This window comes from Actinia tenebrosa, unplaced genomic scaffold, assembly GCF_029948245.1.
Source record: "Actinia tenebrosa isolate PJP-AT-01 unplaced genomic scaffold, QUT_ActTen_1.0 PGA_scaffold10__47_contigs__length_13832649, whole genome shotgun sequence".
In the NCBI taxonomy this organism is placed as follows: domain Eukaryota; kingdom Metazoa; phylum Cnidaria; class Anthozoa; order Actiniaria; family Actiniidae; genus Actinia; species Actinia tenebrosa.
The window spans coordinates 8,149,052-8,176,705 of record NW_028292570.1 but is presented as its reverse complement, the minus strand read 5'-3'; the positions used below and the strand labels follow the sequence as shown (position 1 = coordinate 8,176,705).

Here is a 27,654-nt window from a genome sequence, read left to right as displayed (position 1 = left end):
GGAAGCGGAAGCCTGAAGAGACAGCTTGAAGAAAGAAAACGAAAGACGAATGAATTAAACTTTGCTCTGAGCTGCTGCCAGTCAAAAATATAAAAGGTACCGAATGATTAGGTTTGATTGATGGCAGCGAAATGTTATGAAAATATGCCGAACCAGACAATCAAACTGCCGCATGGGGGACAACTGTTTATTCAGTCACATGTGTCACATGATAAGAGTATGCAAATGACGTCATCCGTATTGGATCAAACAACCAATTTCTCTGAGCTGAAAAGGAAGTTCTTTTTTGAAAAAAACAAATGCAAAGAAAACTTTTTTGAAGTAGTAGACTACAGAGATAATGAAAGCGAAAGCGTGCATTACATTACTGCACTTTTCATAAACCGAGTTACGCGCTTGAATTTGTTTTTTGCTGCCGCCAGTCAAAAACATAAAAGGTACCGAATGATTAGGTTTGATTGACGGCAGCGAAATGTTATGAAAATATGCCGAACCAGACAATCAAACTGTCGCATGTTTTTTCAGTCACGTGTGTCACATGATGAGAGTAATGCCTTAAATGACGTCATCTGTAGTGGATCACACAACCTGGCCTGTATTGGTATCGGCATCGTTGAATTTTATTCAAAGCTGAAAAATCAGCTTATAAATCCAAGAATTTTCGCTCGATCGCCACGAAACTCCTAGGTATTAATCTTCAACTCAAGGACATTTCACGGTATAAAAATCGTTGAGATCGTGTGTATTCTTCTATGTAAAATCAAAAGGCAAACAAACCCAACTTTATTCATTTGATCTCTTGTCTTCACATGGCTTCTATTGGAAGATCCTACGATGAACGAGAAACTTTATTGAAATCTGAAAACAGGCCTTATCAATCTATAGGATCCGTCCACCAAGGAACGTGTAAAGTCTACAAAAGACGTTGGTATATTCTTCTTATATTTTCATGCGTCGCGTCTCTGAATAATGTGATTTGGAACGCTTGGGGACCGATTCAAGGCACTTCACAAGTCGTCTTTGGATGGGATAATACTATTATTACTTTACTAGCTGACTGGGGACCCATTTCCTATGTCGTTGCTGTTCTACCAATGTCTTGGTTAATGGATGTAAAGGGTAAGAAAGATAGATGTATACTTTACAGATTAATATGCGTATGTTTAATGCATTCACAAAACACTTTGAAATAGTCTCATACTTTTTTACAAATTTTCTTTGCTAGAAAAGATAGAAAATATCTTTATCAATGTTTTAATATTATTTGTGAATGTATACTTAACAGTGAGATCTTAAGGTCGTTATTTCAATAGCAAGGTTGTGCAATATTCAACGTATACGTGACCAGTCAGTCATTCGTCTGTCACGAGAACTTGATGGCTTAAAACAAATTCAGCTGATCAAATTATTTGCAAATATAAGCTTACATTGAACATTGGTATAAAATATTCATTGCTAATGTTTGCATATTTTTTAAGCTTAATGAAAGTAGAGACTTTTTTTAAGAAGTTAATAAGCATTTTTTTTTTTGCTTCATGCACTGTAACACGATCGATGTGAACTTCACCTTCTGTCTGATCGTATTTTCCGGTCATCATTGGTACAATGGTCTGTTTCTGTTTTTGATCCGTTTGTTAGAGTTTTAGAGCCTCTGGGCTGATCTAAGTCAAGGCCCGGCCTATTTTACTCACATATCAAACCTTAACTAATTCAGGGCAAGGGCAGATCCAGGGTTTTTTGAAGGGGGGTCTCAGGGGTAAATTTTGTGGGCAAAGGAATCCCAGTCACATTTTTACCACAAGAAGCCCATTTGACCTCAGGAATGACAGGGGGGTCACGACCCCCTCGACCCTCCCCCTGGATCCGCCCTTGCAGGGCACGCACAGATGGAACCCTGAGACAACCTCTGGGCTGATTTAAGTCAGGGCATGAGAATGGCTAACTCACAGATTGAACCTCGAAAAAAAACCTCTGGGCTGGTCTAAGTCAGAGCATGGCTAACTCACAGATAGAACCCCGAAACAACCTCTGGACTGATCTAATTCAGGGCATGGCTTACTCACAGATTGAACCCTGAAACAACCTCTGGACTGATCTAAGTCAGGGCATGGCTAACTCACAGATAGAACCCTGAAACAACCTCTGGGCTGATCAAAGTCAGGGCGTGGCTAACTCACAGATAGAACACTGAGACAACCTCTGGGCTGATCTAAGTCAAGGCATGGCTAACTCACAGATTGACCCCTGAAACAACCTCTGGTCTGATCTAAATCAGGTCACAGCTAACTCACAGATCAAACCCTGAAACAACCTCTGGGCTGATCTAAGTCAGGGCATGGCTAACTCACAGATAGAACCCTGAAACAACCTCTGGGCTGATCTAAGTCAGGGTATGGCTAACTCACAGATCAAACCCTGAAACAACCTCTGGACTGATCTAAGTCAAAGCATGGCTAACTCTCAGATTGAACCCAGAAACAACCTTTGGACTGATCTAAGTCAGAGCATGGCTAACTCTCAGATTGGCTAACTCTTGAATGATCTAATACACTATGACTTTGTCTCTGGGAGAGTACTCGAAACATGGTATCACTGTTGCTAGGCAACACTATTAAATCTACACTTTTCATTTGTTTAATGCTATGAAAATTTGATTGATATTTCCAGGTCTCAGAACTTCAGTTCTCCTTGCAGCCTTTTTTGAATTCATCGGTGCTGGTTTAAGATGCATTCCACTGGACAATAAATCCCAGTCAATCCTTATCCACCTAGGACAATTCATAACTGGACTTGGAGGACCCGTTGCCATGGCAGCACCTCCATTAGTCTCCGCTGCATGGTTCCCCCCTTCACAACGAACGACTGCCACAGCCATCTCTTCTCTTGCATGCTACAGCGGCACAGCTTTGTCATTTGTTATTGGTCCTTTAATGGTGCAAGATGTTGGAGAACTATACAAAGGAAATTCTTCTTTTGAAGGCATCAATTATCATAAACTTAGGAAAAGTCTTAACACTACTCAACTCAGAGAATACAAAGAACAAATAATGAATTTCATGTATCTGGAATTTGGAGTCACAGCTCTTGTTTTCCTTTGTGTCTTGATATACTTTCCAAAAAAGCCACGGCTGCCTCCGAGTATAACTGCCGCCATTGGTCGCCTCGACTTCTCTGTTGGTTTTAAAGCTCTTCTTAGGAAGAAGCGCTTCTGGTTGCTTGTGTTCATCTATGGGGTGTCGACTGGCATTTACGGTGGATGGTGTTCAGTGTTGGATTTGAATTTGTCTGCTTTCAATATTAATCAAAAGACAGCTGGTTGGCTAGGTTTTGGAGCTGTAGTCGCAGGTTCTGTTTCTGGAATATCTTTATCAATGTAAGTTACAATATAATAATTGCAATGAGACCTCTATAATATGGACACCGAAGGGCCAGAAAAAAAGAGTCCATAATTTAGGTGTCTGTAATATAGGGGTTCTGTAAAATAGGGGTGTCTGTAATATAGAGGTGTCAGTATCACAAAGGCATCCGTAGTATAGAGGTGTCCGTATTATAGAGGTGTCTGTGAAACAAAAAGTGTATGGTGATTTTGCTGGGACCAAAATATCTGGGTGGGTGCACTTTAATGTTTAAGATAAGTTAAGTTACAGTGCGATATCAAAACATTAAAGTGAAGCACTAAAACCTGATTGGATAGCTGTAAAAACACAATTGAAACTTGTCAAAAGGAAATCAAAAACTTGTGGAAGTGTTCACAGTGCAGCGAGTAGCACACTAACTGTGGTTGTGTGGAATAACAGTACTTATTCTAGTGAATTCAACTGGGGTTAAGAAGGTCATTTTTGTGGAGGCAGAAAAACCGGAAATAACGACCCTTGAAGCACAGAAATGAATCAATAAGCTACTCTACTTACATGATCATGATACTGAGCTAAGGAATCAAACACAGGTTGTGTTGGTTAGAGGTGGTGCTTTCACTGCTACGCCACCCAAGCTTTATGAATTAATAATGATAAAAAGGTAAATTTTACACAGTGAAAAGATGAAAAAACTTACTGACGTTTCGGACGCTAGTCCTTCGTCAGAGTAAAAGAGAAAGAGGTGATAGAAAGGAGTGTTTATATGATAGAATAAGACGAAAGAAACCAATGAGAACAAGGTAGGCAAGGAAACAAAAACAAACATTCTTCTTTTCACGGTGTATAATTTACCTTTTTATCATTACTGTTTCATTAGAAACACCAACGCAGCTCACACTAGTTTTTAGCTAGTTATATCTCTTAATGAATTAGGCTGATTAGATTTACTTTCATTTTTATTTCAGATTTGCAGACCATTTCACACGGCATATGAAGAGCATTGTCATTGAGCTAATGATTGGTGCATCAGTTTCTCTCATTCTCTTTACTCTGATCTGTGACAGCATTTTACCCAAGTGGAATGTCTTACTCTACGTCACAAGCATCCTTGGTGGCTTTTTTGTCAACGGTTCCATCCCCCTCTTCTTCGAACTAGCAGTAGAATCAACCTATCCCATTGCCGAGGGAATAACAGCTGGATGCCTGACATTTTCAAACAACTTCTTACAAGTTGTGTTTTATATCTTTCCAATGGTGCCTAATTTTGGCACTAAATGGATCAATTGGGTCGCATTTTCTTCATGTTTAATATCTATTCCTCTGCTAGCTTTCTGGAAGGCCAAGTATTATCGATCGCAGATTGATATGAAGGCCCCATCGGTGCCTATACATGGTCCTATATCTTATGATCCGGCAGAAAATGGGTCATTGTCTGTTAATGGGAGCAGTGAAGAACATAAAATGAAGGATCCCACTGTTTGACGAGAGCTGGCTTGAACGTATTGTAGTGGTTATTGCTATGGCACCACATAAATTGAGGAATCAATGAATAGTAGTTGAGAAGATGGTCAAAAATTAAAGGTTCACAAGTAGTAATGGTGAAAGGACAGGAGTGGCAACAATTCAAAGTCCTCGTAACATTGTCAAGATCAAATTTTCTTGCAACAGACGTTTCTATCTTGGGTGTAATGTATTTCCATTTCAGACCACGTGTCATTCTCTTGAGAATAAGATTCTTTATTTGAGTTGTATCTATTTAATTAATGTGTCTTCTCATGTGCAACCGTTAAACACAGAAATGATACTCTAGGGAATGACACGTGGTCTTGAGAATAAGATTCTTTGTTTGAGTTGTATCCATATTCATGTGTCTTCTTATGTGTAACCGTTAAACAAAGAAATGATACTCTAGTGCATGACACGTGGTCTTGAGTATAACATTCTTTGTTTGGGTTGTATCCATATTCATGTGTCTTCTCATGTGTAACCATTAAACAAAGATATGATACTCTAGGGAATGGCACGTGGACTTGAGAATAAGATTTTTTTCATGTAAAACCGTGAAACAAAAAAACGATGCTCTAGGAAATGACACATGGAGTGAAGTGGAAAAACTTTGGCACCAAAGTAAGAGGTTTTATCATATGACCCGTACGGCCCTGCTCGCGCGCTCTAATAAAACCACTGGAAAAAGTCGTGATGGGGGCCGGACGGGTTGACGTAAGCGGGCCGGAAAAACCCGTCCGGCCCTGCTCGAATCCGCGCGCTTTCTTTTTCTTAATTATTTTTATTTTCGTGAGGGTCATATGATAAAATGCTTATTGACTGAGTTAGGTCGGGCCGTACGGGAAAATATTTGGCTCTCGGTCATTTGTACGGACCTCGCTGCGCTCGGTCCGTACGACATGACCTTGAGCCAAATATTTTCCCGTACGGCCCTCCCACTCAGTCAATAAGTACATAGTCTTGAAAAAACGTAAACGTTATCTCATTCCAGGCCTGGAACATCTGAAATAGTTTAGTGTTTAGTGAAAAACGGTCTGCACTTTCTTTTTCTAATTCGTTTTCTCACTCTTTTTACTATTGTTTATCTGCAAAGTGACAAATTCACACGCAGATTCAGTTTAACATATTCACGTTAACACGTTAATAACTTTTAAGCAAGTTTGCCTTTCTATTTATAATTCTAAATCAAAAAATGTTTTCAAAGATACAAAATTGTGATGGAAACACTGAATATAAATTAAATTTAAATTTCGTTCCATTTTTATGCCTTTTTCCCTTTGTTTTTTGTTTGTTTGTATGTTGCTGTTGCTGGTTTTCTTTTCAAAAACGTTTTTTGGAATCCTTATTGAAAAGATAAACAGGATTTCTAAGAGGAGATCTTATTTTTTCGCTTAATCTTAGATTGAAATCGTTTCTCCTGTTAGATACATCTTCATCCATCTTTTCCGACTCTTGTATCCATAGCAACCGAGCTTGCGCATGCGCAGCTAAGTACTTAGCTACCTCTTCTTTGCTCTTCCACTTGAAATATCCGGTCAAACCGGTTTTCTCATTAATGTTTTTTCTTCCGGCATTTATTGGTGCCAAGAGTTTACTTGGAGATTTTACCCCTTTAGCCTCGACTTCATGTCTTAAAGAGGACCTTAAGTCAGGTGTACTAGAAACACTTGTGGTTTCATTGGAATACGGTTTAGATTTCTCCCAGTTGTTGCTTGCCTTGAAGTAAAGGTAGTTTGAGTTTCGTTGTCGAGATGCCAGGAGCGCGCACTGCGATGGCGTAAAACCAAGCGGAAAGGCCGCGTTTGTAAACAAATGAGCAGCACGGTTTGTGCTCCTTGAATTTTGTTTGCCTGTATTTAAAAATAAGATATGGGCATTAGATAACTCACTCCTTATCAGTTATAAGAAACCATTTCAATGTTACGGCATGTTGTATCGTGTATAGTGCTATAAGTCAGTACCGTATGTTTCCCACAGATAAGATAACCATTCTTATATAGGAAGCTATTTCAATGTTACAGCATGTCGTATCGTGTATCTGCTGTAAGTCAGTACCGTATGTTTCTCACTCATACGATGAACATTCTTATGGGAAGCCATTTCCATGTTACGGCATGTCGTATGATCGTGTATGTGCTGTAAGTCAGTATCGTATGTTTCCTATTCATATACGATAACCATTCTAATGGGAAGCCATTTCCATGTTAAGGCATGTCGTACCGTGTACGTACTGTATGTCAGTATGTTTCCCACTCATACGATAACCTTTCTAATGGGAAGCCATTTCAATGTTACGGCATGTCGTACCGTGTGTGTGCTAAGTCAGTACCGTATGTTTCTTATTCATACGATAACCCTTAGACTATTATGGGAAGCCAATGTTACCGTATGTCGTACCAGTCAGTACCGTACGTTTTACCATGTACGCACTCATATGAATGATAACGTTTCTTATGGGAAGCCGTTTCATAATTGTTCCGGTATGTCCAACAACATAACTTACCTTCAATGCCTGCCTGAATGCAAAGAGTATCTTCCTTTATTTCCCCTTGTCCTGTTAAGGTTTTTCTTTCATCCTTGGGGGATAGGGTCAACCTGGTTGATGTCTTTGTCGACAGTTTCATCGCCGTGGACTGCACCTTTAACTTGCTTTCTTTCATAGCAGTTCTCGCCTTTTGATAAAACACAAATATATAGAGTGAAGGCATTTAACCAGTGAAATGAAAAAAAACGGGGGACAACGTGTATGTAAAGTCAAATACGCACAAAAGAAAGCAATGGAATTAGGATCTACCTTGTATTAGTCTAATATCTATCTCACGGGTTTACAGCGCTTCTCATTCACACGCGCGAAATAATGGAAAAAAAATTAGAGACATAATAGAGTTTTGGTGGACGCCAATCAAAGTGATTCCAAGCTTTGTCGCAAAACACAAAGCTTATAAGGGCACGTGCCTATGGAATGTCATGGAAACGCATTGATTGACGTCCACCAAAACCTAGTTCGTCACGATAGCAAATTGTACGATTTCGACGTTTCGACAGAACGTCAGTTATCATATCAGTTATATATACAAGATGAAACGAATGGTACTATCTAGGAACAATATTATGTAAAGGAAAAGAAAATGTAATGGAAAGTGGCTAATTTCTATACCAAATTAATATATATAAGATATATCTCAGTGGCAAATATAATAAAGAAATAAAATAAATAGATAAACTATAATTGTATGGCAGATCTAATACCACAGGCAGTAAATTTAGTATAGTCTTTAGAAGACAAAGCCAACCAAAGAGTAAACAGGATTTTATTATTTTTCTTGGCACATTTTCGTCTATGTATTGTTTTACTATTTCACACGGAGATAACTGTTGTTAACGAAGTCAAACGAATACATACTTTTAAACTCGAGGAGTTCGAAGCGGATTCGTCGACAACAAACTGAACACTGTATATCTCAACACTAACCTCCGTGTTTCTCGACCAGAATAATAAGAAACGCCAGTAGCTAGCTATCGATTACTCCAGCTATTCTTGGAAACGACCTTCTTTTTGGTCACGACAACTGTATACTCTCAGGTTTTAAATGATAAAAACTTGCGTTGTCAACACACAAACGTTTTGAAGAAGTGTTTAATCCATGAAATTTTTAAAAAAGCTGTTAATCTAGAATTCAAAAAGGGTTTAATTACATACAATACAAATGGAAAAACAAACGATAATATTGGTGGAGTAATTAGCTGAATTTCTCTTTAACAGAAGTGTCAAAATTTTCGTTGCAACATGCAAATTTGTAATGTTTGAGTTCAAATAGAATAATGTGATGTTTTAGGTCAAAGAATAATAACATATATAGTTTCCCCTTTAAACTGTAGCTTCCATTCACAGTTTGATATACTTATTCAAAATAGTTATATATATATATATATATCATGTTGAAACTTTCAATTGGGCCGGAGAGCCAAAAACGTTTTAATTTGAGTTGAATTTCAATTTTGAGTCGTTTTAACTTCATTTTTTCGTTTCACAATTAAATCTTAACTTAAATAATAGAGTAATTTGGAATTTGTAAAACCGTTAGAATATTGTGTATAATTCAAGAGAATGCTTTTCTAAGTGTCTTACAAAATGGAATGATTTTTAAAATGTAGATAACAAAAAACACACAGCAAGTAATAAACGCGGTAAAAATAAGGAATGCTGTTTTAGGAGCTTTCATATTTTTAAGAGTATAGCGGAAATATCAGTCTGTGAATGCTTGAATTTTAAATAAATAAACTTAGCAAGTTAAGACTTACCTGTACGAATTATACTGTAAACACTGTACCGCATTAAATTTTTTTAGAATTTCCCTTCTCGCGTAAAACCAAACCATATATACATATATATCGGTATATATGAAGGATTTCTAAATTGTCTTTTAAAAAATGCAAAATATGGTGTTTGATTTTAGGAATTTCTGACGTTTTTTCTTTTAAACAATTTTAACTGTAGATTAAAGTATCAACGAGAGAGAGCCCGCTATGAACAAATATTCATTTCGGTCTCCATGGAAACTGAGTGTGATAACTGAGGGACAGCTGAAATGATCGCTAAGCAAAATATTTACGCTTTTATTTTAAAACTATTTCGATAAAAACTAGTTGAGAATATCAAAAACCTAAGTTGTACTTAAAAATTTACCAATCTATTTGTATTTTAGAAGATAATATAGGTAAGTTGTAGTGCTTGGGAACGAGGTTATTCCGGGCGAAAGCCCTTGGAATTAAATTCGGAAAAATTAATTTCCGACCTCGCTACTATTTGTATTTTACAAAACTATTTTTAGAACTTTCTGAATATTTTAAAGGCCTAAAACATGATGGTCTTAGGGGTATAGAAAACCCTGCATTCATTTTCCTTTTTAATTTTACAAAAACTTAATTGCAATTAATGCATAAAATCTAAGAAAGCCGCAATTTTGCTGACACGAATGAGGGGAGCTGGCCCCTTTGCCACTCCCTGGCTACACCCTTGGGTCTTCTAAATCAAAATAGGGAATCTATCCAAGAATATGGTAAATAAAATCATTCTGGCACAAAAAAAATTTCATTAATTAAGTGATGAAAAAATAAGACCAATTCCTTAAGAACACTAGCAAAATGTATCTTGTTTGGAAGCGCAGAAAACAACAACCACAGTCCAAACAATTAATTTCATCGTTTCCTAATAGTTTTACAGTGACATGAAACCATATATAAGCAGAACAATAATATCATAGTGTATCACAAATCCTGCATTCTGATTGGCTAAGCTATTAGTGATCTATTCGTGATCCACTAGTAGAGAAAAGTAATAGTTTTTGAAATCAAAACGATACAAAGAAGAAGAAAATTTTTTCAACAAAAAGAACTCACAAATTTACACCTTTACTTTGACCTAATTGTAAAATTAATCTTTATTTAAGTGATTAGTATTAGTATTAGTTATTTTCAAGTTCTATATCGTACTTTTATACACTTCGGACAGAATTTAATATTCATGTGGTTACTATATATAAAGCTGAAATATTGTATATCGGTAGACTTTTAAAGGGACTCTGAGGTGCCAGACACATCATAGCTTAAAATGTACATCAAACCTTTTTGATTTTGAAAATCGAAATGAAAATTCCATGAAATGCGTTTTTTGGGGTGATATCGTCCGTCAAAGTTGCGAAATGACTTAAGCTGGGCTCCCTGTGGAATATCGCGGATTTGATGGCTTGGGATGAATGAGGTGTGATGACGTCAGATAGTGGAACATGTTGGATAGCTGGAGCTGAATCAACCAAATTTCGCTATGGAAGTATGGCTGTTCTTTATCAATTTGAGCCGGAAATTGCTTGAGGAGAAGAATATAATACACCCGATGAAAGTGTGAGCGAGGACAGTGAGCTAGAAGAAGTGGCGAACGAGGAAAGGCTTCTAGGAATCGATCTTAAAGTCAACAATGTGTCGTGATGAAAACAGCTAGCTGATATGTGTTTATGTTGTTAAATGAGCTTATTAGGTAAAAAATTATGAGGTAAATGAAACATTTTATTTCACTTAAGATTTCAATATTTTCTGATGTTAAACTCAACGTAATTATTAGACATGACATGCATCACGACTATTGTGTCTGAACCGAGATGTGCTTAGGACTGCATTTAATAGTTTCTCTTCATGACAGAGAAGGCTCATTCCAAATTGAACAAATATTACAAATAAGTGAGTTTTTTAAAGTATTTTCTATTACGTTCTTATATTCCAAATAAGTGAGCTTTTTTCGGTATTTTCTTTTTCATATACGTATACGTTCAATGCATATTCATTTCGCTGAAATGCTTTTTCAGCCCTCTGCGTTGTGCTAGTTCTGATATCGCCAATTTATAATTACATGGTGAATGCACGGTTATCTTAGCAAAAAGATCAGCATGTGTGGTATCTAAGATATTAAAGATCTACCTTCCCTGAATGTATGAGGAAGATACTGGCTTTAAAGAAGATGGAAGTGAAGATGAAGTTGCTGACACGTACACCACATCGATTCCTAGAAGCCTTTCCTCGTTCGTCACTTCTTCTAGCTCACTGTCCTCGCTCACACTTTCATCGGGTGTATTATATTCTTCTCCTCAAGCAATTTCCGGCTCAAATTGATAAAGAACAGCCATACTTCCATAGCGAAATTTGGTTGATTCAGCTCCAGCTATCCAACATGTTCCACTATCTGACGTCATCACACCTCATTCATCCCAAGCCATCAAATCCGCGATATTCCACAGGGAGCCCAGCTTAAGTCATTTCGCAACTTTGACGGACGATATCACCCCAAAAAACGCATTTCATGGAATTTTCATTTCGATTTTCAAAATCAAAAAGGTTTGATGTACATTTTAAGCTATGATGTATCTGGCACCTCAGAGTCCCTTTAAATTTTATGTAAAATCAAATCAATGACACAAAGATAAATACACAAGAGACCATTTGTGACTTTTGCACAATGAATGTTCTGGTTGAGTGATAGCAACTATTAGTCAGTAAGGCTGCGTTCATAATGAATGGCAGGGGGCAGGTGAAATTTTATGTAAAATCAAATCAATGACACAAAGATAAATACACAAGAGACCATTTGTGACTTTTGCACAATGAATGTTCTGGTTGGGTGATAGCAACTATTAGTCAGTAAGGCTGCGTTCATAATGAATGGCAGGGGGCAGGTGAAATTCAGGGGGGATGGGCAATTTTTTATCGGAAAAATGGGGGATGCACAATTTTTGGAAGATGCTACATGACTTTAACGGGGAGTGTTAATAATTATTCTGGACATTTCAAATTTTCACCTGCCCCCCCCCCCCCCCCCCCCTTTTTGCCATACATTATGAATGGCATTCTAAATAGATACTATTTATCAGTATCAACTTTTTTTTTATTTCATGGTTTTACTTCATGTGCTCCATAATATCACATATCACATATTTTTATGCTAAAGCAATATTAGACCTCTTGCCCTCATGGACTTCGAGTCAATAGCCTATTCTACCCCATGGACTATTGCTAGGTAGACCATTTGAACTAGTTGTCTAATATATTGTTAACAGGTCTAAGGCTGCGTTCATAATGTATGGCAGGGGGCGGCAGGTGAAATTTAGGGGGGAACGATAAAATTTTTACCAGTAAAATGAGGGGGGGGGGGGGGGTTTGAAAAAATATTTGAGAGAATTGGGGGGATGCAAAATTTTTAGGAGAGATTGCCCGGGGGGATAGTTATTTTTTGGGAGACTTCAAGGGGGGGTCTTAAGAACTTTTTTGTCATTTAAAAATTTCACCTGCCTCTCCCCCCCACCCCCACTCTGCCATACATTATGAATGCAGGCTAAGGGCAGACTTACCATTCCATTCCGTTCCTGATCAGTCTGTAAATCCTCCAAGGATGTTAGTAGTATCAAGGCCAAGCTGCCATACAGCCAGCCCTTCAGTGCTCAATGTCTGGAAGTGTGGTCCTCAATTTATTAATACATTCTATCCCGTTTTTTTCTTTCTTCTGAGTAAAAGCCCTTCCTCCAAAATCAGTGTCCTGCATAGAATGACCAGGCATTGGAACAGCCTGCTTGATGTTGCCACAGCTGCTCTTCCTGCAACATTAACATCTTAACACTCTGCTGACTGACTGCATAAGCCTTGTAGAAAGGGTAGTGTCGTATTTTGATGTAAAATTAATGTAAAACGAAAAATTATCAAATTTTCAATTCTCAGTCCCTTGGCACCCCCTTTTAGTCTATATACAGTAAAATCCCGCGTATAAGAACCTAAAATTTAAGTACCTGTTGGGCTAAAATTTCATTTTTAAGCACCCTTCACATAAGAACCATTTTAGGCTAAAATCCTAAAACAGGTTCTTATTTTTTAAAAAGAAAATAGAATCAATCTTTTCAAAAATATATTTATAATACAGTCTGTACACAATAATGCTATAAACACTATAACTGTACATGGTTACTGTAAAGAACATGTCCTCATTGAATAAAAAAATCCAACTTATAATGAAACTTAATTTTATTTCTTGAACAAAAGTTAAGAACCTAATTAAGAACCTAGTTAGCCTAATTTAACACTAAATACCATTTATATAAGAACCTGTTTAGGCTAACTTGAAAAAACCTAGGTTCTTATACGCGGGTTTTTACTGTATTTTAAATCAAAGCCCCCCTCTCTGCATACACTCTTTTCTTAAAAGGTACCCAGTATATATTTTTAAAAAATCAAAAATCAAAAAAAATTGCAAATTGATGTAAATTAATTTTTATGTACTAACACAGCTTCAGCCGGAATTTTTATAACTAAAGAAATAGCATACCTCATGGAAATATCCTTGGCAGAAGCTTGATCATGAGGATTACTATAATGCTGGATTTCATTACAGTCAAACTACCTGAAGGGTGAACACGTAGAGATCATTAATGACTTTATTTTTTGATTCTTGATTTCATTATTCGATTCGAAGATTCATTAATGAAAACGAATCTTCAATATTCAAAAAATAATAATAATTTGAAAAATTCGATTAACTTGGCTTGTAGGCTCTTGTTTATAGCGCAAACAGAAGGTAAGTCATTAATGTTACATATTCCTTGCACAAAAAATTGTTTTTGCATTTCAGTTGCATATTTGCTTGGCTTTTGTATATGCCAGGCTTTGAATGTTCAAATCGAATAATAAAATCAAGAATCAAAAAATAAAGTCATTAGGTCATTAATGACCTCTACGTGTTCACGCTTGAGGTGGTTTGACTGTAATATGTGCCTATTTTTAAAACATTGTCAATTGGAAAACTAAAATCTGAAATGTGAGACTGATTAAAATGCTTTAGCATAAACACAAGGTAATTATTGAAAATCTCGCGCGCTGATTGGTCGAAAAACTCACACTATCACATGATAATCACCTCCAGCGATAATCCAAAATGGTGGCCAGCCTCTTTGTTGCTGTTACCAGGGAAAAATGTGTCTTTGACTTTCCTTTTTTTCTTCTTTTTGTTAAAAGAATAGCCTGTGTATTTGTACTAGAACAATTATTCACCTCAGGCTCAGTGAATATCGGGATTAATAACCTCAACTTTGTTTTGGTTATTATTCCCCGATATTCACTTCACCTTCGGCGAATAATTGTTAAATAAAGTGAAGTATATTCACATTCAAACAACATAATTCTCTTTTAGATCGGAATATGAATCATGACCTTTGAGCTAGTGCTATTATTTTCGTATTTTAACGAGAAAACATAAAAGCACAATAATTCTGTATCGTCTCAGATTGCCTTTTTTTGATCTCTGACAATGTTTTATGAAATAGGTGTAAGACTATACTACATGAAATGGCACCATTCTGTAATAAAGATTAAGGTTAGGTTTTTTGGGAGTTTGGGTTAGGATTAAGGTTTGGTTGAGTTATCCAGTACCGCTTGAAAGATGGTTTTTCATTGCTTCCTAAGTACAGTACCGCTTTTGTAAGTTTAGGTTTAGTGCTATTTGTCTGGATGAATAATTTATCTCGTGTTTTAACCCAATCATGTGAGTCATTCCGAGCGGTACGGGCTGGCTCGTTTGGATTAGGGTTTCAGGATGTTATAACCAATAATAAATAATTAATAATCCAATATTGCCATTTCATGTAGTCTTACATGAAGTGCTAACCAATGACATGAATTTTTTACAAGCTACAGATAGATATGTAATGAGTTATCAAGTCTTATTAGTAATTATTAGCATAGGATAGACTTGTTATTTTAAATACTATGATTATTTAGAAATGATTACCACTCTTTTCACTGCTACGCACTGATAGACTTTATGAAGTGATTCATTATCATTGTCAGTACTAAATAAAAGATTTATTAACTATCAATATACACACGTCTACACGTCTACAATCATTTTGGCAAGTGATCAACTATTAACAATAATATTGTTGACGTTCAATAAAAGATAGCTTCAGCAGTTGTGTCAAACAGTGTTAGCAGTATATCTTACACTATTGTTCTGTCTTCCTGGGTTTCTGAATTTCAGCAAAGGAATTAACCCCAGCACTAGATCAAGAATGCCACAAAGAATCATTCCATAGCCAAAATAGGAAAGACGAGTAGATTCCTTGACAAGATAGCGAAATATCAATGACCAAATAATCCCAAGGAGAATGAAGCAGAATCCCATAAAGAGGATTTGTATACCACGACGACGCCAAAACGCTGTGAATTCTCTTCCAGTGTTGACATCGATGCCATCTACGAAGAGCCTGAAGCTTCCAACTGAACTAGTTAGGGATAAGCTGTTGTACATGAGCATGAAGTGATGACCTTCTTGATCCCACTCACTTACGCCTCCAGGACAACACAAAGGACTGCATGGATTGTAAGATAGAGGATAAGAAAGGCTTTCTCCTTCGCGTAGCTCATTGTTCACAAAGATCTGATATCGTTCGCTGCAGCAGCTGATATCTCGCTTGAGTTGGACGACGAACTGTTTGTGCTGATCTTCTCCAATTTTGAGGTTTGTGGCCCACGTAATCGTAGTCTTGCAACAAGGCATTTTTAAAACGTCTCCTAAGACACGTTTTAAGAAACAAGCTCTGTAAAGTGGCAAAGTCAAGCCGCTTTGTCTATAAAAACTCCCAAACCTCGAAGAGTAACTACTGTAGCCAATGGAGGAGAAAGTTGGATGCCTTCGGATTTCTTTGACATTCTTGTCATTCGCTATTTTTCACGGGGGAGGGGTAACCGACAAAACGTTTATTAAATCAAATACAACTAATATCCTTTCATAAAATAAATAATCAGCATTCATATTGACGATAATGCACGAAAGGACGAAAATGTATATTTGTGTTAAAATATATTTAAAAAGTAGTTAGATTTTAGCTATGTAAAAATATTGCTTTGGACCCTACCCCCCACGGTTGACTTGTTTGCGGGAAATTCACACAGGTATCCCAACTACAACAAACAATGGAGTCTCAGAGATGTCTCGGAGGGTGTGTGTTCTGTGGGGACAGGGGCGAGTGGTCTTGGTGACGCTCTTACAGAAGTAAGTTTGAGTGAAAACAAAATGATAGTCTAATCTTTTTTTACTACTAAACGTGATAACTAGTCATCATGAACAGATTCCAAACTTGGAAATTTGGTTTCCATAGATATCAAATGAGTAATCGCATCAGCTGTGTGTGTGATTCAATTGTTTTTATATGGCTAGAAAAATTTTGTTGTCAAATAACATCCATAACCCTGAAACAACCTCTGGGCTGATCTAAGTCAGGGCATGGCTAACTCACAGATAGAACCCAGAAACAAACTCTGGGCTGATCTAAGTCAAGGCACGGCTAACTCACAAATAGACCCTGAAACAACCTCTGGGCTGATCTAAGTCAGGGCATGGCTAACTCACAGATTGAACCCTGAAACAACCTCTGGGCTGATCTACGTCAGGGCATGGCTAACTCACAGATTGAACCCTGAAACAACCTCTGGGCTGATCTAAGTCAAGGCAAGGCAAACTCTTAGATTTAACCCTGAAACAACCTCACAGATTGAAAGAAAGTCAGGGCACAGCTAACTCACTGATTCATTTGGACATGGACATGGACATGGCAGAAAACTAGAGAATAAAGGTTGACCTTTACCCCTAATCTAATCACACCAGATGCAGAGTCCAGGAATCAAGTTATTGCTATATGCATCCTTAATTTTAGCTGAAAGCCAGCTGATCTGAAATTGTGACCTAAAAATGACATCACTGCAAAACTGAGGTGTCATAAAACCTGCAAAAATTGACCAGAGAAAAACAGAAAAACACTTGTCATGAGTTAAGTCACTTTTTTAATTGGGCTGAGACATTAAGCAAAACTAATTTCCATAAGAATTAATGTAAGCTGCGGTCCAACCTTGACTTGCAAACAACCATTGTTTCATGGTCACTAAGTATAAAGTTAATCCTATTTGTCATTTGGTAATACCACTGTAATCCATGACTACAACCACCACAATACGACACTTTCTGATTCAAATTGCAAGTATAAATTATTTGTGGCCTTATTATTATCAAATTTATGTATCAAAATTTTCTAAATTACATAGTTTAAAACTCCCTAAAATTTTACACTCCTCAAGCTTTAACAGAACTTATTGAAGAAACATTTTATAGTTTACAATTACCAGAACCTGCCAAAACCAATATTGCTCTACCATTGCTCATTGTGCTTCACAATTTTGACTCTGGAATTAGATGAGCTCAAGATGATGGATAAAGTCTGTTTTATCATCAATAATTCTTAAAAAGTTGTATAGAAAAAGCACGTTACGTTCTTTGGCAGATAATTTTCCAAGGATGAATGTTAATTATATATCATAACAGTGAAAATAAGTAATTTATAATACAAACGAAATTCTGTGAGACCAGTTTACAGAAGCTCCTTGAATATCAGCCCGAGCATTTCGATATTTAAAACAAGTAGAAATCCCAGCTATTAAATACAATAATCCAATTATTAAGAATGGAATATGAAGCAGAACAATCTCATCAAAATGCATGTATCCATCGCTTATTGTCATCAAAAGGAAAGCTAATATAGATGAAAACGAAAACAAGAACAATCCAAAAACAACCATCTTCTGTCCTTGATTTTTCCAAAATAGAGAGAATTCTACATTCGTATGGACCTCGAAACCATTGATAAATAGATAAATCCTTCCACAAGGTTGAGTCAGCAGAGGACCACGAAGTAACAACATAAATTCATATTCGTTTTCTTGCCAAGTAAAAATGCCATCTTCTGAGAAAAAGGGCGTAAGTGGGTGCCACTTCAGATCACAATCTTTTTGGATCCCATTGATATACAAATGACAATTCTCCCAGAATCTCCCCAGAGTTCTAACGACTTTAACATCATAATGGATGTCTTGTCCCAAAACCAACTGCCAGGATTGAGTGGTTGTTGGACAATAGAATGGTTCTTGCTGAATCTCATGGTACATAGTGGTGGTTTAAACCTCGCGAGTAGACATCGACATCAACATCTAAACTCATCTGCGTTCCCTCATCTAAACAACCTGGTCAAGATCTAGACTTTGTTGCTTTTATAACGAGTGCAGTGTTGTCTTGCTTCAATCATTCCAAGGAATAATAAACTTTTCTAGTCACACAATGATCACGGGACAACACAGGGAGCCCAAACCATGCCATAAAAAAGTTGAATCAAAAATTATAATTTCTTTAATAAACCTAAATATAATTTCGAAGTAACAAAAATAGTCATTATATTTTTGCTATAAGGCGTGTAATACTAATGAAAAATGTTTGAACTCGTTTAAAACTGAATTGATATTGGCTTTGGGATTCCTGTGGTTTTACAAAGGCAACCCAGAATGAACCAATTTTTAAATATTGAGTCAACAATATGCGCTCTTAAGGAAATTGAAAAAAATTTCCATTAAAAAATTTGTTTACTACATAACTTATCAAGCGGTCCTAAATAACTAATTTAGCGCTGAAAAAAACTTTTAAATCTATGTAGCATTTTTCGTTTGCTCTTTTTTACAATTTTGTTATCTGCCCTCCGCCCTCCCCTCCCTCGTTACAACACTTAATCGTCGGTCGCCATCTCTTAGGCGCTATTCACTTATCTTTTCCAACGCTAAAAATCGCTTTAAAATCATCAAATATCCCTCGTAAGTAAGCCTGGATATCATTATATTGACTTAACTCAGCCAGTGACTGATATTATTGATAATTTGTGCTTTAGTAGGGGTTTAAAGTTTAGAATGTTTGCGATAAACTTCCAAGTTGTCTTCAAGCTTCGTTTCTTTACACTTTGACTTGAGGAGAAAATACGGAAAAAAATTAATATTTGATTGGAAATTTTAAATTCAGCTTACCAATAAGATTGTTTGAAGTCATGTGTTGATATTTCAGCCTTTGGATTTCTGTTTTTCGGTTTAAATATATGAACAAAACCCCTTGAAATCATTCGAGAAAGTATTCGAAGTTTGAATTTCCCACTGTACGTAGGGTATATTAGAAAAATTGCTTAGGGAATGTAGCTGCAGGTTCGATTCTTGGAGTCGGCATCGAATGTAGGTAGAGTTTGCTTGGTCGCTTCCTTGATTCATATGTGAGTTAGCCAAGCCCTGACTTAGATTAGCTCAGAGGTTGTTTCATGGTTCAATCTGTGAGTTAGCGGTGCCCTGACTTAGATCAGCCCAGAGGTTATTACAGGGTTCGATCTGTGAGTTAGCCATGCCCTGACTTAGATCAGCCCACAGGTTGTCTCAGGGTTCAATCTGTGATTTAGCCATGCCCTGACTTTGATCAGCCCACAGGTTGTCTCAGGGTTCAATCTGTGATTTAGCCATGTCCTGACTTAGATCAGCCCAGAGGTTGTTACAGGGTTTGAACTGTGAGCTAGCCATGCCCTGACGTAGATCAGCCCAGAGGTTGTTACAGGGTTCAATCTGTGAGTTAGCTATGTCCTGACTTAGATCAGCCCAGAGGTTGTTTCAGGGTTCAATCTGTGAGTTAGCCATGCCCTGACGTAGATCAGCCCAGAGGTTGTTTCAAGGGTTCAATCTGTGAGTTAGCCATGCCCTGACTTTGATCAGCCCAGAGGTTGTTACAGCTAGGGTTCAATAAGGGGTTACAGCACATTAATGCACATTGTGTCTTTTGCCACTGGCTACCAACCTATTATTTACACTGACCCTCCCCTCTCCAGACCAATAATTAAGACAGTATGCATTGTTATTTTAAGGTCACCATAAAACATAAATAATTCCCAGATGGCAAGCAAGATTTTAACTCGAATTTTCCCAATACACAATACCCTACGCCTATCTCCAAACAGGAATGCTCTTCCAAGACTTTTACAAGCTCGAAACTTCCAGCTCACGACAGAAAGTGGAGGTGTTCCAACAAGGCCAGAAAAAATGAGATTTGGCCTCCTTAAAGTCATTGTAGTGCTATTCCCATTTATATATTTTGGAGCTGTAATGTCAAGAGAAGGTGCGGCATGGTTGGAGGAGAATGACATTTTTTCACCCGAAGATGATGACTAATTTATTGACTCTATTTCAATTTAATTTGAAGTTTTCACAAAATATTCAATAACTTATTAATGTTAATTAATTAATCAATTACTCATTAATTTGATTAAGAAAATAAATTCAAGAATTGCTGGACGTTTTGATGACATCCTCATTAATGAACTGTGATGATCATAAAAAAAAGACATTCATAGGATACCGGAAGCTATGTGTTCTGGTTGCAATTGTTTTAAAGATTGAAAAACACAGTTCCACTCAATAAGAATTACATACTCTACTTTAAACTTGAACCAATTTAAACCATTATCATTAGCCCAAAGTTTATTTCAGGGTTCAATCTGTGAGTTAGCAGTGCCCTGACTTAGATCAGCCCAGAGGTTGTTTTAGGAATGGACCTGCGAGTTAGCCATGCCCTGACTTAGATCAGCCCAGAGGTTGTTTCAGGTGTTCAATCTGTGAGTTAGCCGAGCCCTGACTTAGATCAGCCCAGAGGTTGTTTCGGGGTTCTATCTGTGAGTTAGCCATGCCCCAACTTAGATCAGCCCAGAGGTTGTCTCAGTGTTCTATCTGTGAATTAGCCATGCCCTGACTTTGATCAGCCCAGAGGTTGTTTCAGGGTTCTATCTGTGAGTTAGCCATGCCCTGACTGAGATCAGCCCAGAGGTTGTTTCAGGGTTTGATCTGTGAGTTAGCCATGCCCTTGACTTAGATCAGCCCAGAGGTTGTTTCAGGGTTTGATCTGTGAGTTAGCCATGCCCTGACTTAGATCAGCCCAGAGTTTGTTTTGGGGTTCTATTTGTGAGTTAGCCATGCCCTGACTTAGATCAGCCCAGAGGTTGTTTCAGGGTTTAATCTGTGAGTTAGCCATGCCCTGACTTTGATCAGCCCAGAGGTTGTTTCGGGGTTCTATCTGTGAGTTAGCCATGCCCCAACTTAGATCAGCCCAGAGGTTGTCTCAGTGTTCTATCTGTGAGTTAGCCATGCCCTGACTTTGATCAGCCCAGAGGTTGTTTCAGGGTTTGATCTGTGAGTTAGCCATGCCTTGACTTAGATCAGCCCAGAGGTTGTTTCAGGGTTCAATCTGTGAGTTAGGCATGCCCTGACTTAGATCAGCCCAGAGGTTGTTTCAGGGTTCAATCTGTGAGTTAGCCATACCCTGACTGAGATCAGCTCAGATCAGAGGTTTCAGAATTTAATCATTTTCAAGGATTCCACAACATTAGCTTCAGGACTATTAAACTTGAGTCTACTCATCAACTGCACAAGTGTGAAAGCATGCATCTTCCAGTAAATTGTATAAATTATTTATGATAAAATGTGCGTAAATTGTTCTTAGTAATCACATTAAATTGACTTCATTTCATCCAGTCTTTTGTGTAGTTTTCTTAAGAAAGAAAAAAGTATCCCATGTTGCATTGAACATCATAATAAACCTGACGTGATGTAATTCCTCTTTTTGTGTTGTATCCATATTCATGTGTCTTCTCATGCGCAACCGTTAAACAAAGAAATGATACTCTAGGGAATGACACATGGTCTTGAGAATATTATTCTTTGTTTGAGTTGTATCTATATTCATGTGTCTTCTAACGTGCAACTGTTAAACAAAGAAATGATACTCTAGGGAATGACACATGGTCTTGAGAATATTATTCTTTGTTTGAGTTGTATCTATATTCATGTGCCTTCTCATGTGCAACCATTAAACAAAGAAATGATACTCTAGGGAATGACACATGGTCTTGGAGAATAAGATTCTTTGTTTGAGTTGTATCCGTATTCATGTATCTTCTCATGTGCAACCGTTAAACAAAGAAATGATACTCTAGGGAATGACATGGTCTAGAGATGAAGATTCTTTGTTTGAGTTGTATCCATATTTATGTGTCTTCTCATGCGCAACTGCTACAAACAAAATAGCGGTAATTTGGGACTTGAAACAGGTCTTTTCTTATACATTGCTGTCTTAAAAAGAAAAGAAAACGACTAAGTTCAAACGCGCGCGCAGTGAAAACTTCAACACTAAATTTTTTTTAATACCCTAGCAACAAAAACCAACTTTTTTTAGTTCTTACTGATACAACCAATCAGAGCTCTAGCATAGGATGGCCGTCTATATCCATAATCCATTGCGTGCAGGCTTTTGCGTATTGGCCATGTGACGTCATAGATAACGTCTGTGACGTCACCGTCTTAATTAGCCATTAGTAAACGAGAAGCTCGAGCAAAATAGAATTGAAAAACATGGAAATCTTAGAAGGAGAAGAAAGCAACCCAGATATCAAAGAAAAAATTCCAGTTTCTGGTAAAAAACATGGGATTTTAACATGGAAATCGCAAAAAGATCAAACGAAGAAGGAAAAAGAAGAAAGTGAAGATATCTCTTTGGAGAAGTTTGAACTTGAGGCCAAGAAAATGTGTCAGAAATATAACCAATACACTCAGAGGAAAGAACAAGAAAAATCGAAGGTTTGTTCCACGACTTATACAAGTCAGGTATGTTTTGGATTTGTGATCCGAAGTCGAGAAATAACTATTATTTGAATTTATTATAATTTTGGAAAGCTCGTCCGGAGTAGCGGTGAGAGCGCTCGCCTCTGATTACCACTCCCCGTTATCCTACAGTTCCGAAATTCTATCGCTCAGTATTAGCCTCAGTTTTGTATAGAATTTTCACGTGTTCTAGTGCCGGAATGTCCGTGGAATTTCAAAGTGTTCGTATTGTTGAAGTTGTACATTTTTTACTTTACCGTTGGTATTTGTGAAAATGTAAACACTGATACGAGGCTAATTCTGTATAAATGAGTCTGATCAAGGAACACAACGGTATTTGACTAAGTCGAAAACGGTTAATTGGTTATTACTGTGCGACCTCACCAACCACCCAGACAAATTTTCATACAAATTAGTATCTGAAAATTAACGGTATGGAATCCGGAATCCGCAATACAAAAGTTTTGGAATCCGGAATCCAGAGTCTCGGAATCCGGAATCCAGCGCTTGAAATCCGGAATCCACCATAAGTCCGGATTCCCTTACATGAGGCGAAAATTTGTTTGGGTGGCCTTGGTTGATGTAGACGCTCTGTAAGAACTCGCGCGACCACAGGGGTGAAACGCATAAAAATGGATGAACTGAAGGCCCAATGCTTAAACGATACCGGTCACTCAACACTAGTTTTTAGCTAGTTATATCTTCCGGTCACTCAACGCATAAAAATGGATGAATTGAAGGCCCAATGCTTAAACGATACGGCACTCCTCAATATTTTAGTAATGTCGCACCCGCTGAGAAGAGCTGTCGAGATTGGCCAAAACAAGCAATAGTGTTCATTGTGGACTTGTTCTATTGTGTCTTGTTCTATCGTATTATTCCAATAAGAAGAGATAACTAGCTAAAAACTAGTGTGAGCTGCGTCGGTGTTTCTAATGAAACAGTAATGATAAAAGGATAAATTATACACCGTGAAAAGATGAAAAAACTTACTGACGTTTCGCACGCTAGTCTTTTGTCTTTTACTCCGACGAAGGACTAGCGTCCGAAACGTCAGTAAGTTTTTTCATCTTTTCACGGTGTATAATTTACCCTCATTACTATTCTTAGAGCTGCGACCTTGATACACCTTTGTTAATTTGCTTTCATTTTTGTTCTATTTTTGTTTATTAGCCAAGAATTATAACAGGGCCATTAACGGTCCGACGTATCGAAGTCATGCCTTGTGACTCCGGCAACCATGAATTGAAATGGAACCACATTGGTTTAGATTCTGACGACGAGGACCACAATCCAGCGGTTACTTCAATGAAGTGCGACCGCAATAATAACATTCGTCGACCAGCAGTAACCTCCATGAACTTTGACAAAAAAAATAACAGTATCTTGCCAGCGATACTATCAACGAACTATGACAACAAACACAAGGTTTTAAGTCCAGTGCTCCGCTCAAAGAACTCCAACAACGAACAAGACTTCCAACGAGCGGTAACCTTAGAAGACATCGACTGCGATGACAGCATTCCACGACCAACGGTAACCTTAGAAAAATGTGCCCGCGATCAAAATATTAAAGGGACAGCGGTGAAGCCTAAGACCTGCGACAACGAACAAAATGCCTCACGACCAGCGGATTCATTATTGAACGGGGAAAGCGACCACACTATTCCACGGCCAGCGGTAGGGTCAATGAATCTGACGAAGAAATTAAATAAGATAGAAAGGCAGAGAAGACGTCGCCGAGCGAAGGAATTAAAAAAGAAAAAGCCAACGCGTGTCACACGTGCGAAGAGCAATAAAAGATACGAGGAATACTTCTTGGACGAATCTGAAGGAGATGATCAAGGAGATGATGACGTGGATGAGTAAGTAAATATGGTATGGATGACATGGTATGGTATGGTGTGGTTGTTGTATGGTATGATATATTGTGTTGCGGTGAAGTATATTCTGTCGTGGTGTAGTGCGGTGTGGTATATTGTGGTGTGGTGTGGTATACTGTGGTGTAGTGTGGTATGGTATATTGTGGTGTGGTGTGGTATGGTATATATTGTGGTGCAGTGTGGTATGGTATATATTGTGGTGCAGTGTGGTATGGTATATTGTGGTGTATGTGAGGTATGCCGTATATTGTGGTGTGGTGTAGTGTGGTGTGAGGTATGGTATATTATATTGTGGTGTGGTGTAATGTGGTATGGTCTATTGTTGTGTGGTGAAGGAAGTGTGATATGTTATATTGTGGTGTGAGGTATGGTATATTGTGGTGTAGTATGGTATGGTATATTGTGGTGATGTAGTGTGGTATAGTATATTGTGGTGGGTACGTGTAGCATGGTGTTAAATATTAGTCAAATACTTTGACGCTAAAATGAAGCTAACACTGAGTAATTGAGCCTAATCAAGGAATAAAGTGGTATTGGCTAAATCGTTAACGTTCTATTAACACAATGTCGTCTTTTTCTTGTAGAGAACCGTTCAGCCTTAAAAACGAGCTTGCTCTACCGACTCTAAAACATTTCAATCGCTGGCAGAAGCAAAAAGTTGAGAGCGAAAAGTCAAGTGGAGCAGAAAAGGAAGAGCAGCCCGAGTCTGATATTGCCAAATGGGTGTTTGACGTTCTCTCTATCTCAAAGGTCATTAGTACCCAGGCCATCTGTGAGCAAATATCATCAACAACCTCCCCACCCCTCCCCTCAGAACAAGAATCACAGGAGGTAACATATGTATTAGTATCTCTGGTTGATAGCACATGACGGGCAGTGTTTGCCTGTCATTGTAGGCTGGTAATGAGATTCATGAGATTCATTCAGCTGATTGATACCAAGCAATAGAATACTCTCTGGTTGATAGCACATGACGGGCAGTGTTTGCCTGTCATTGTAATGAGATTCATTTAGCTGCATTGTTGATATACATGCACGCAAAAAAAAAGAAAGAAAGAAAGAAAGAAAGAAAAAAGTCAACAAAAAAAACTCACCAAGAGAAAAAAAACTTACATTTTCCTTCTATTATTCTCCTTTCTGAAGGAATCTGAAGAGGAAGAGATCCCAACAATAACACCAGAACTAGAAGACGCCTTCAAGGAATACTCTCAAGTCGATCCAGATTCCATCTCCAAGCCCTTCACAGGCTCGGCCGTGCAAATCCCCGTCTCCGACGCCGTCCAAACCCTTCCCAATATGGTCCCTTGGGATGGACCCAAAGATGAGCCAATCAAGCACTTGCATCGAATTTCAAACGAGCCAATCACTGACGACGAGGATGAAACGGAAAACGATGGAATTATGAGTATCACTACAAGATTGATTGGAAAAGCAATACGAAACGCGAACAAGAGGAATGAAGTTAAGCCATTCCGTCGCGGAGAAACCGTCAAAAGAGAACTAAAAATAGACGATTTTAGGGACGAAGCGCCAGACAAATGGGCAGAAAGCCTTATCAGCGAACATGACACCATTATAGCAGCTATGAGACTTTGAACCTCGGACCTTTCAAAACTTTTGTGTAATACATTTGTTATTTGTTTAACTAACTTTTTTTTAATAAAAGAAAGTTTTTTAAAGCTTTTTTATCTTAAAGTGAATTTTTTACTACGACTTTTCGTCTTCATTATCAGGAAAGTGAATGGCAAAATCAGTAACGCTAAAGGAAGTTCAATAAAATGATGTTTAAATTCATTATAAATAACTCTTACTTCTTATAATGATTATCGCTCTTATTGACGTCTTAATTAGAAACTTCTAATTACGACAGAATAAGCATTTAGAACTTACTCAAAACAGTATACCTTTAAGAAAAGCTCGAATTAAGATTGTTATGAATCCTTCTTAATGTTTTTTATGGATTTTATGGCATTTTTTGTTATTCCGGTCTGATGACAATGGCTAGCTCCTGAACATCTAAACTCAAAATTTTCTAGGCTTGACTCTGTTTACAACCTCAGGGACTCTGAAAATAAACTCAATGTGCCTTTGCCATGCACTAATTATTACCGAAATAGCTTTAGCTACAGTGGCACCACTTTGTGGAGAGTCTTACTAGTGGTTTAAGGAACACAGAGTCTCTGGGGATATTTAAACGCAAGATCAATAATATTCTACAACGCGCGGCATTCACGCAAGCAGCTTTTAGTATATTGTTTATTATATATATATATTTATTTATTTATTTAACCAGAGTTAAAACTAGTTCCCATATATTAACTCTGATTTAACTATGATATTGTAATGTTGATAGTATATATAGCTTAGATATTTATTCATTTATTTATTTACTTTTTTCTGTATTAGCTGATGAATTTGTTCCTGCTTAAATAAAGATTATCTATCTTATCTATCAACCATGACTTGAATCCACACTAAGCACGTGCACTGAGTTTAAATTAATCAGAATCTGTCACATCATTCATCTATGCCGAACCGAATGTCCCTAAATATCAGATAAATGATCTAATGATCACAATGGAGCTATTAAGTGTGATGTTATTCGAAAGAAAAACGACTTCCACGTCTAAATTAATCATAACTTCTACAGACATTTTTCTGTGTTTTTCTCTTCATATAGGATTTTCTGTTCATATATCTGATCGTTGAAGGTAAAAAATAAATCCTGGGAATAAATTATTGCAAGATCTTAGCGATCTTTTGTGTGACTGGACCCGGAGATATCAACCTAAAAGCCCTATATATTAAGGAACTGAATCTATATCTGA

General features: G+C 37.5%; 3 protein-coding genes and 1 long non-coding RNA gene across 7 annotated transcripts; 2 read left to right on the top strand and 2 right to left on the bottom strand.

Moving 5' to 3' along the window:
- Window positions 1-588: 588 nt before the first annotated feature.
- LOC116302083 (solute carrier family 49 member 4 homolog) lies at window positions 589-6,120 on the top strand. The gene is made up of 3 exons (XM_031711282.2): window positions 589-1,119; window positions 2,668-3,373; window positions 4,322-6,120. The coding sequence occupies exons 1-3, from the start codon at window positions 810-812 to the stop codon at window positions 4,836-4,838; spliced, it is 1,533 nt and encodes a 510-aa protein (XP_031567142.2). The 5' UTR covers window positions 589-809; the 3' UTR covers window positions 4,839-6,120.
- LOC116302080 (uncharacterized) lies at window positions 6,112-13,848 on the bottom strand. 4 transcript variants are annotated; one of them, XM_031711277.2, is made up of 4 exons: window positions 13,723-13,848; window positions 12,758-13,000; window positions 7,366-7,534; window positions 6,112-6,712 (listed from the first exon to the last, which is right to left on the bottom strand). In XM_031711277.2, the coding sequence occupies exons 2-4, from the start codon at window positions 12,758-12,760 to the stop codon at window positions 6,183-6,185; spliced, it is 702 nt and encodes a 233-aa protein (XP_031567137.1). In that variant the 5' UTR covers window positions 12,761-13,000; window positions 13,723-13,848; the 3' UTR covers window positions 6,112-6,182. The 4 variants fall into 4 exon arrangements, with proteins under 4 accessions (XP_031567137.1, XP_031567136.1, XP_031567138.1 ...); XM_031711276.2 differs by lacking the exon at window positions 13,723-13,848 and having other exon boundaries at window positions 12,758-13,365; XM_031711278.2 differs by lacking the exons at window positions 12,758-13,000; window positions 13,723-13,848 and adding an exon at window positions 9,165-9,311.
- Window positions 13,404-16,093, bottom strand: LOC116302081 (uncharacterized). Its single transcript, XM_031711281.2, has one exon. The coding sequence runs from the start codon at window positions 15,946-15,948 to the stop codon at window positions 15,367-15,369; it is 582 nt and encodes a 193-aa protein (XP_031567141.2). The 5' UTR covers window positions 15,949-16,093; the 3' UTR covers window positions 13,404-15,366.
- A 2,890-nt stretch (window positions 16,094-18,983) lies between these two features.
- LOC148912949 (uncharacterized) lies at window positions 18,984-20,585 on the top strand. Its single transcript, XR_016119099.1, has 2 exons — window positions 18,984-19,079; window positions 20,159-20,585. It is a non-coding gene; the product is annotated as an uncharacterized LOC148912949 (long non-coding RNA).
- The last annotated feature ends 7,069 nt before the right edge of the window (window positions 20,586-27,654 follow it).

Bases quoted from the DNA above. Each gene is read 5' to 3' on its own strand.
- LOC116302083 (XM_031711282.2), top strand. From the start codon at position 810: ATGGCTTCTATTGGAAGATCCTACGATGAACGAGAAACTTTATTGAAA. The intron at 1,120-2,667 runs GTAAGAAAGATA...TGATATTTCCAG, and splicing joins TTGGTTAATGGATGTAAAGG to GTCTCAGAACTTCAGTTCTC. The intron at 3,374-4,321 runs GTAAGTTACAAT...TTTTTATTTCAG, and splicing joins TCTGGAATATCTTTATCAAT to ATTTGCAGACCATTTCACAC.
- LOC116302080 (XM_031711277.2), bottom strand. The intron at 6,713-7,365 runs GTAAGTTATGTT...TTTTAAATACAG, and splicing joins CATTCAGGCAGGCATTGAAG to GCAAACAAAATTCAAGGAGC.
- LOC116302081 (XM_031711281.2), bottom strand. From the start codon at position 15,948: ATGCCTTGTTGCAAGACTACGATTACGTGGGCCACAAACCTCAAAATT.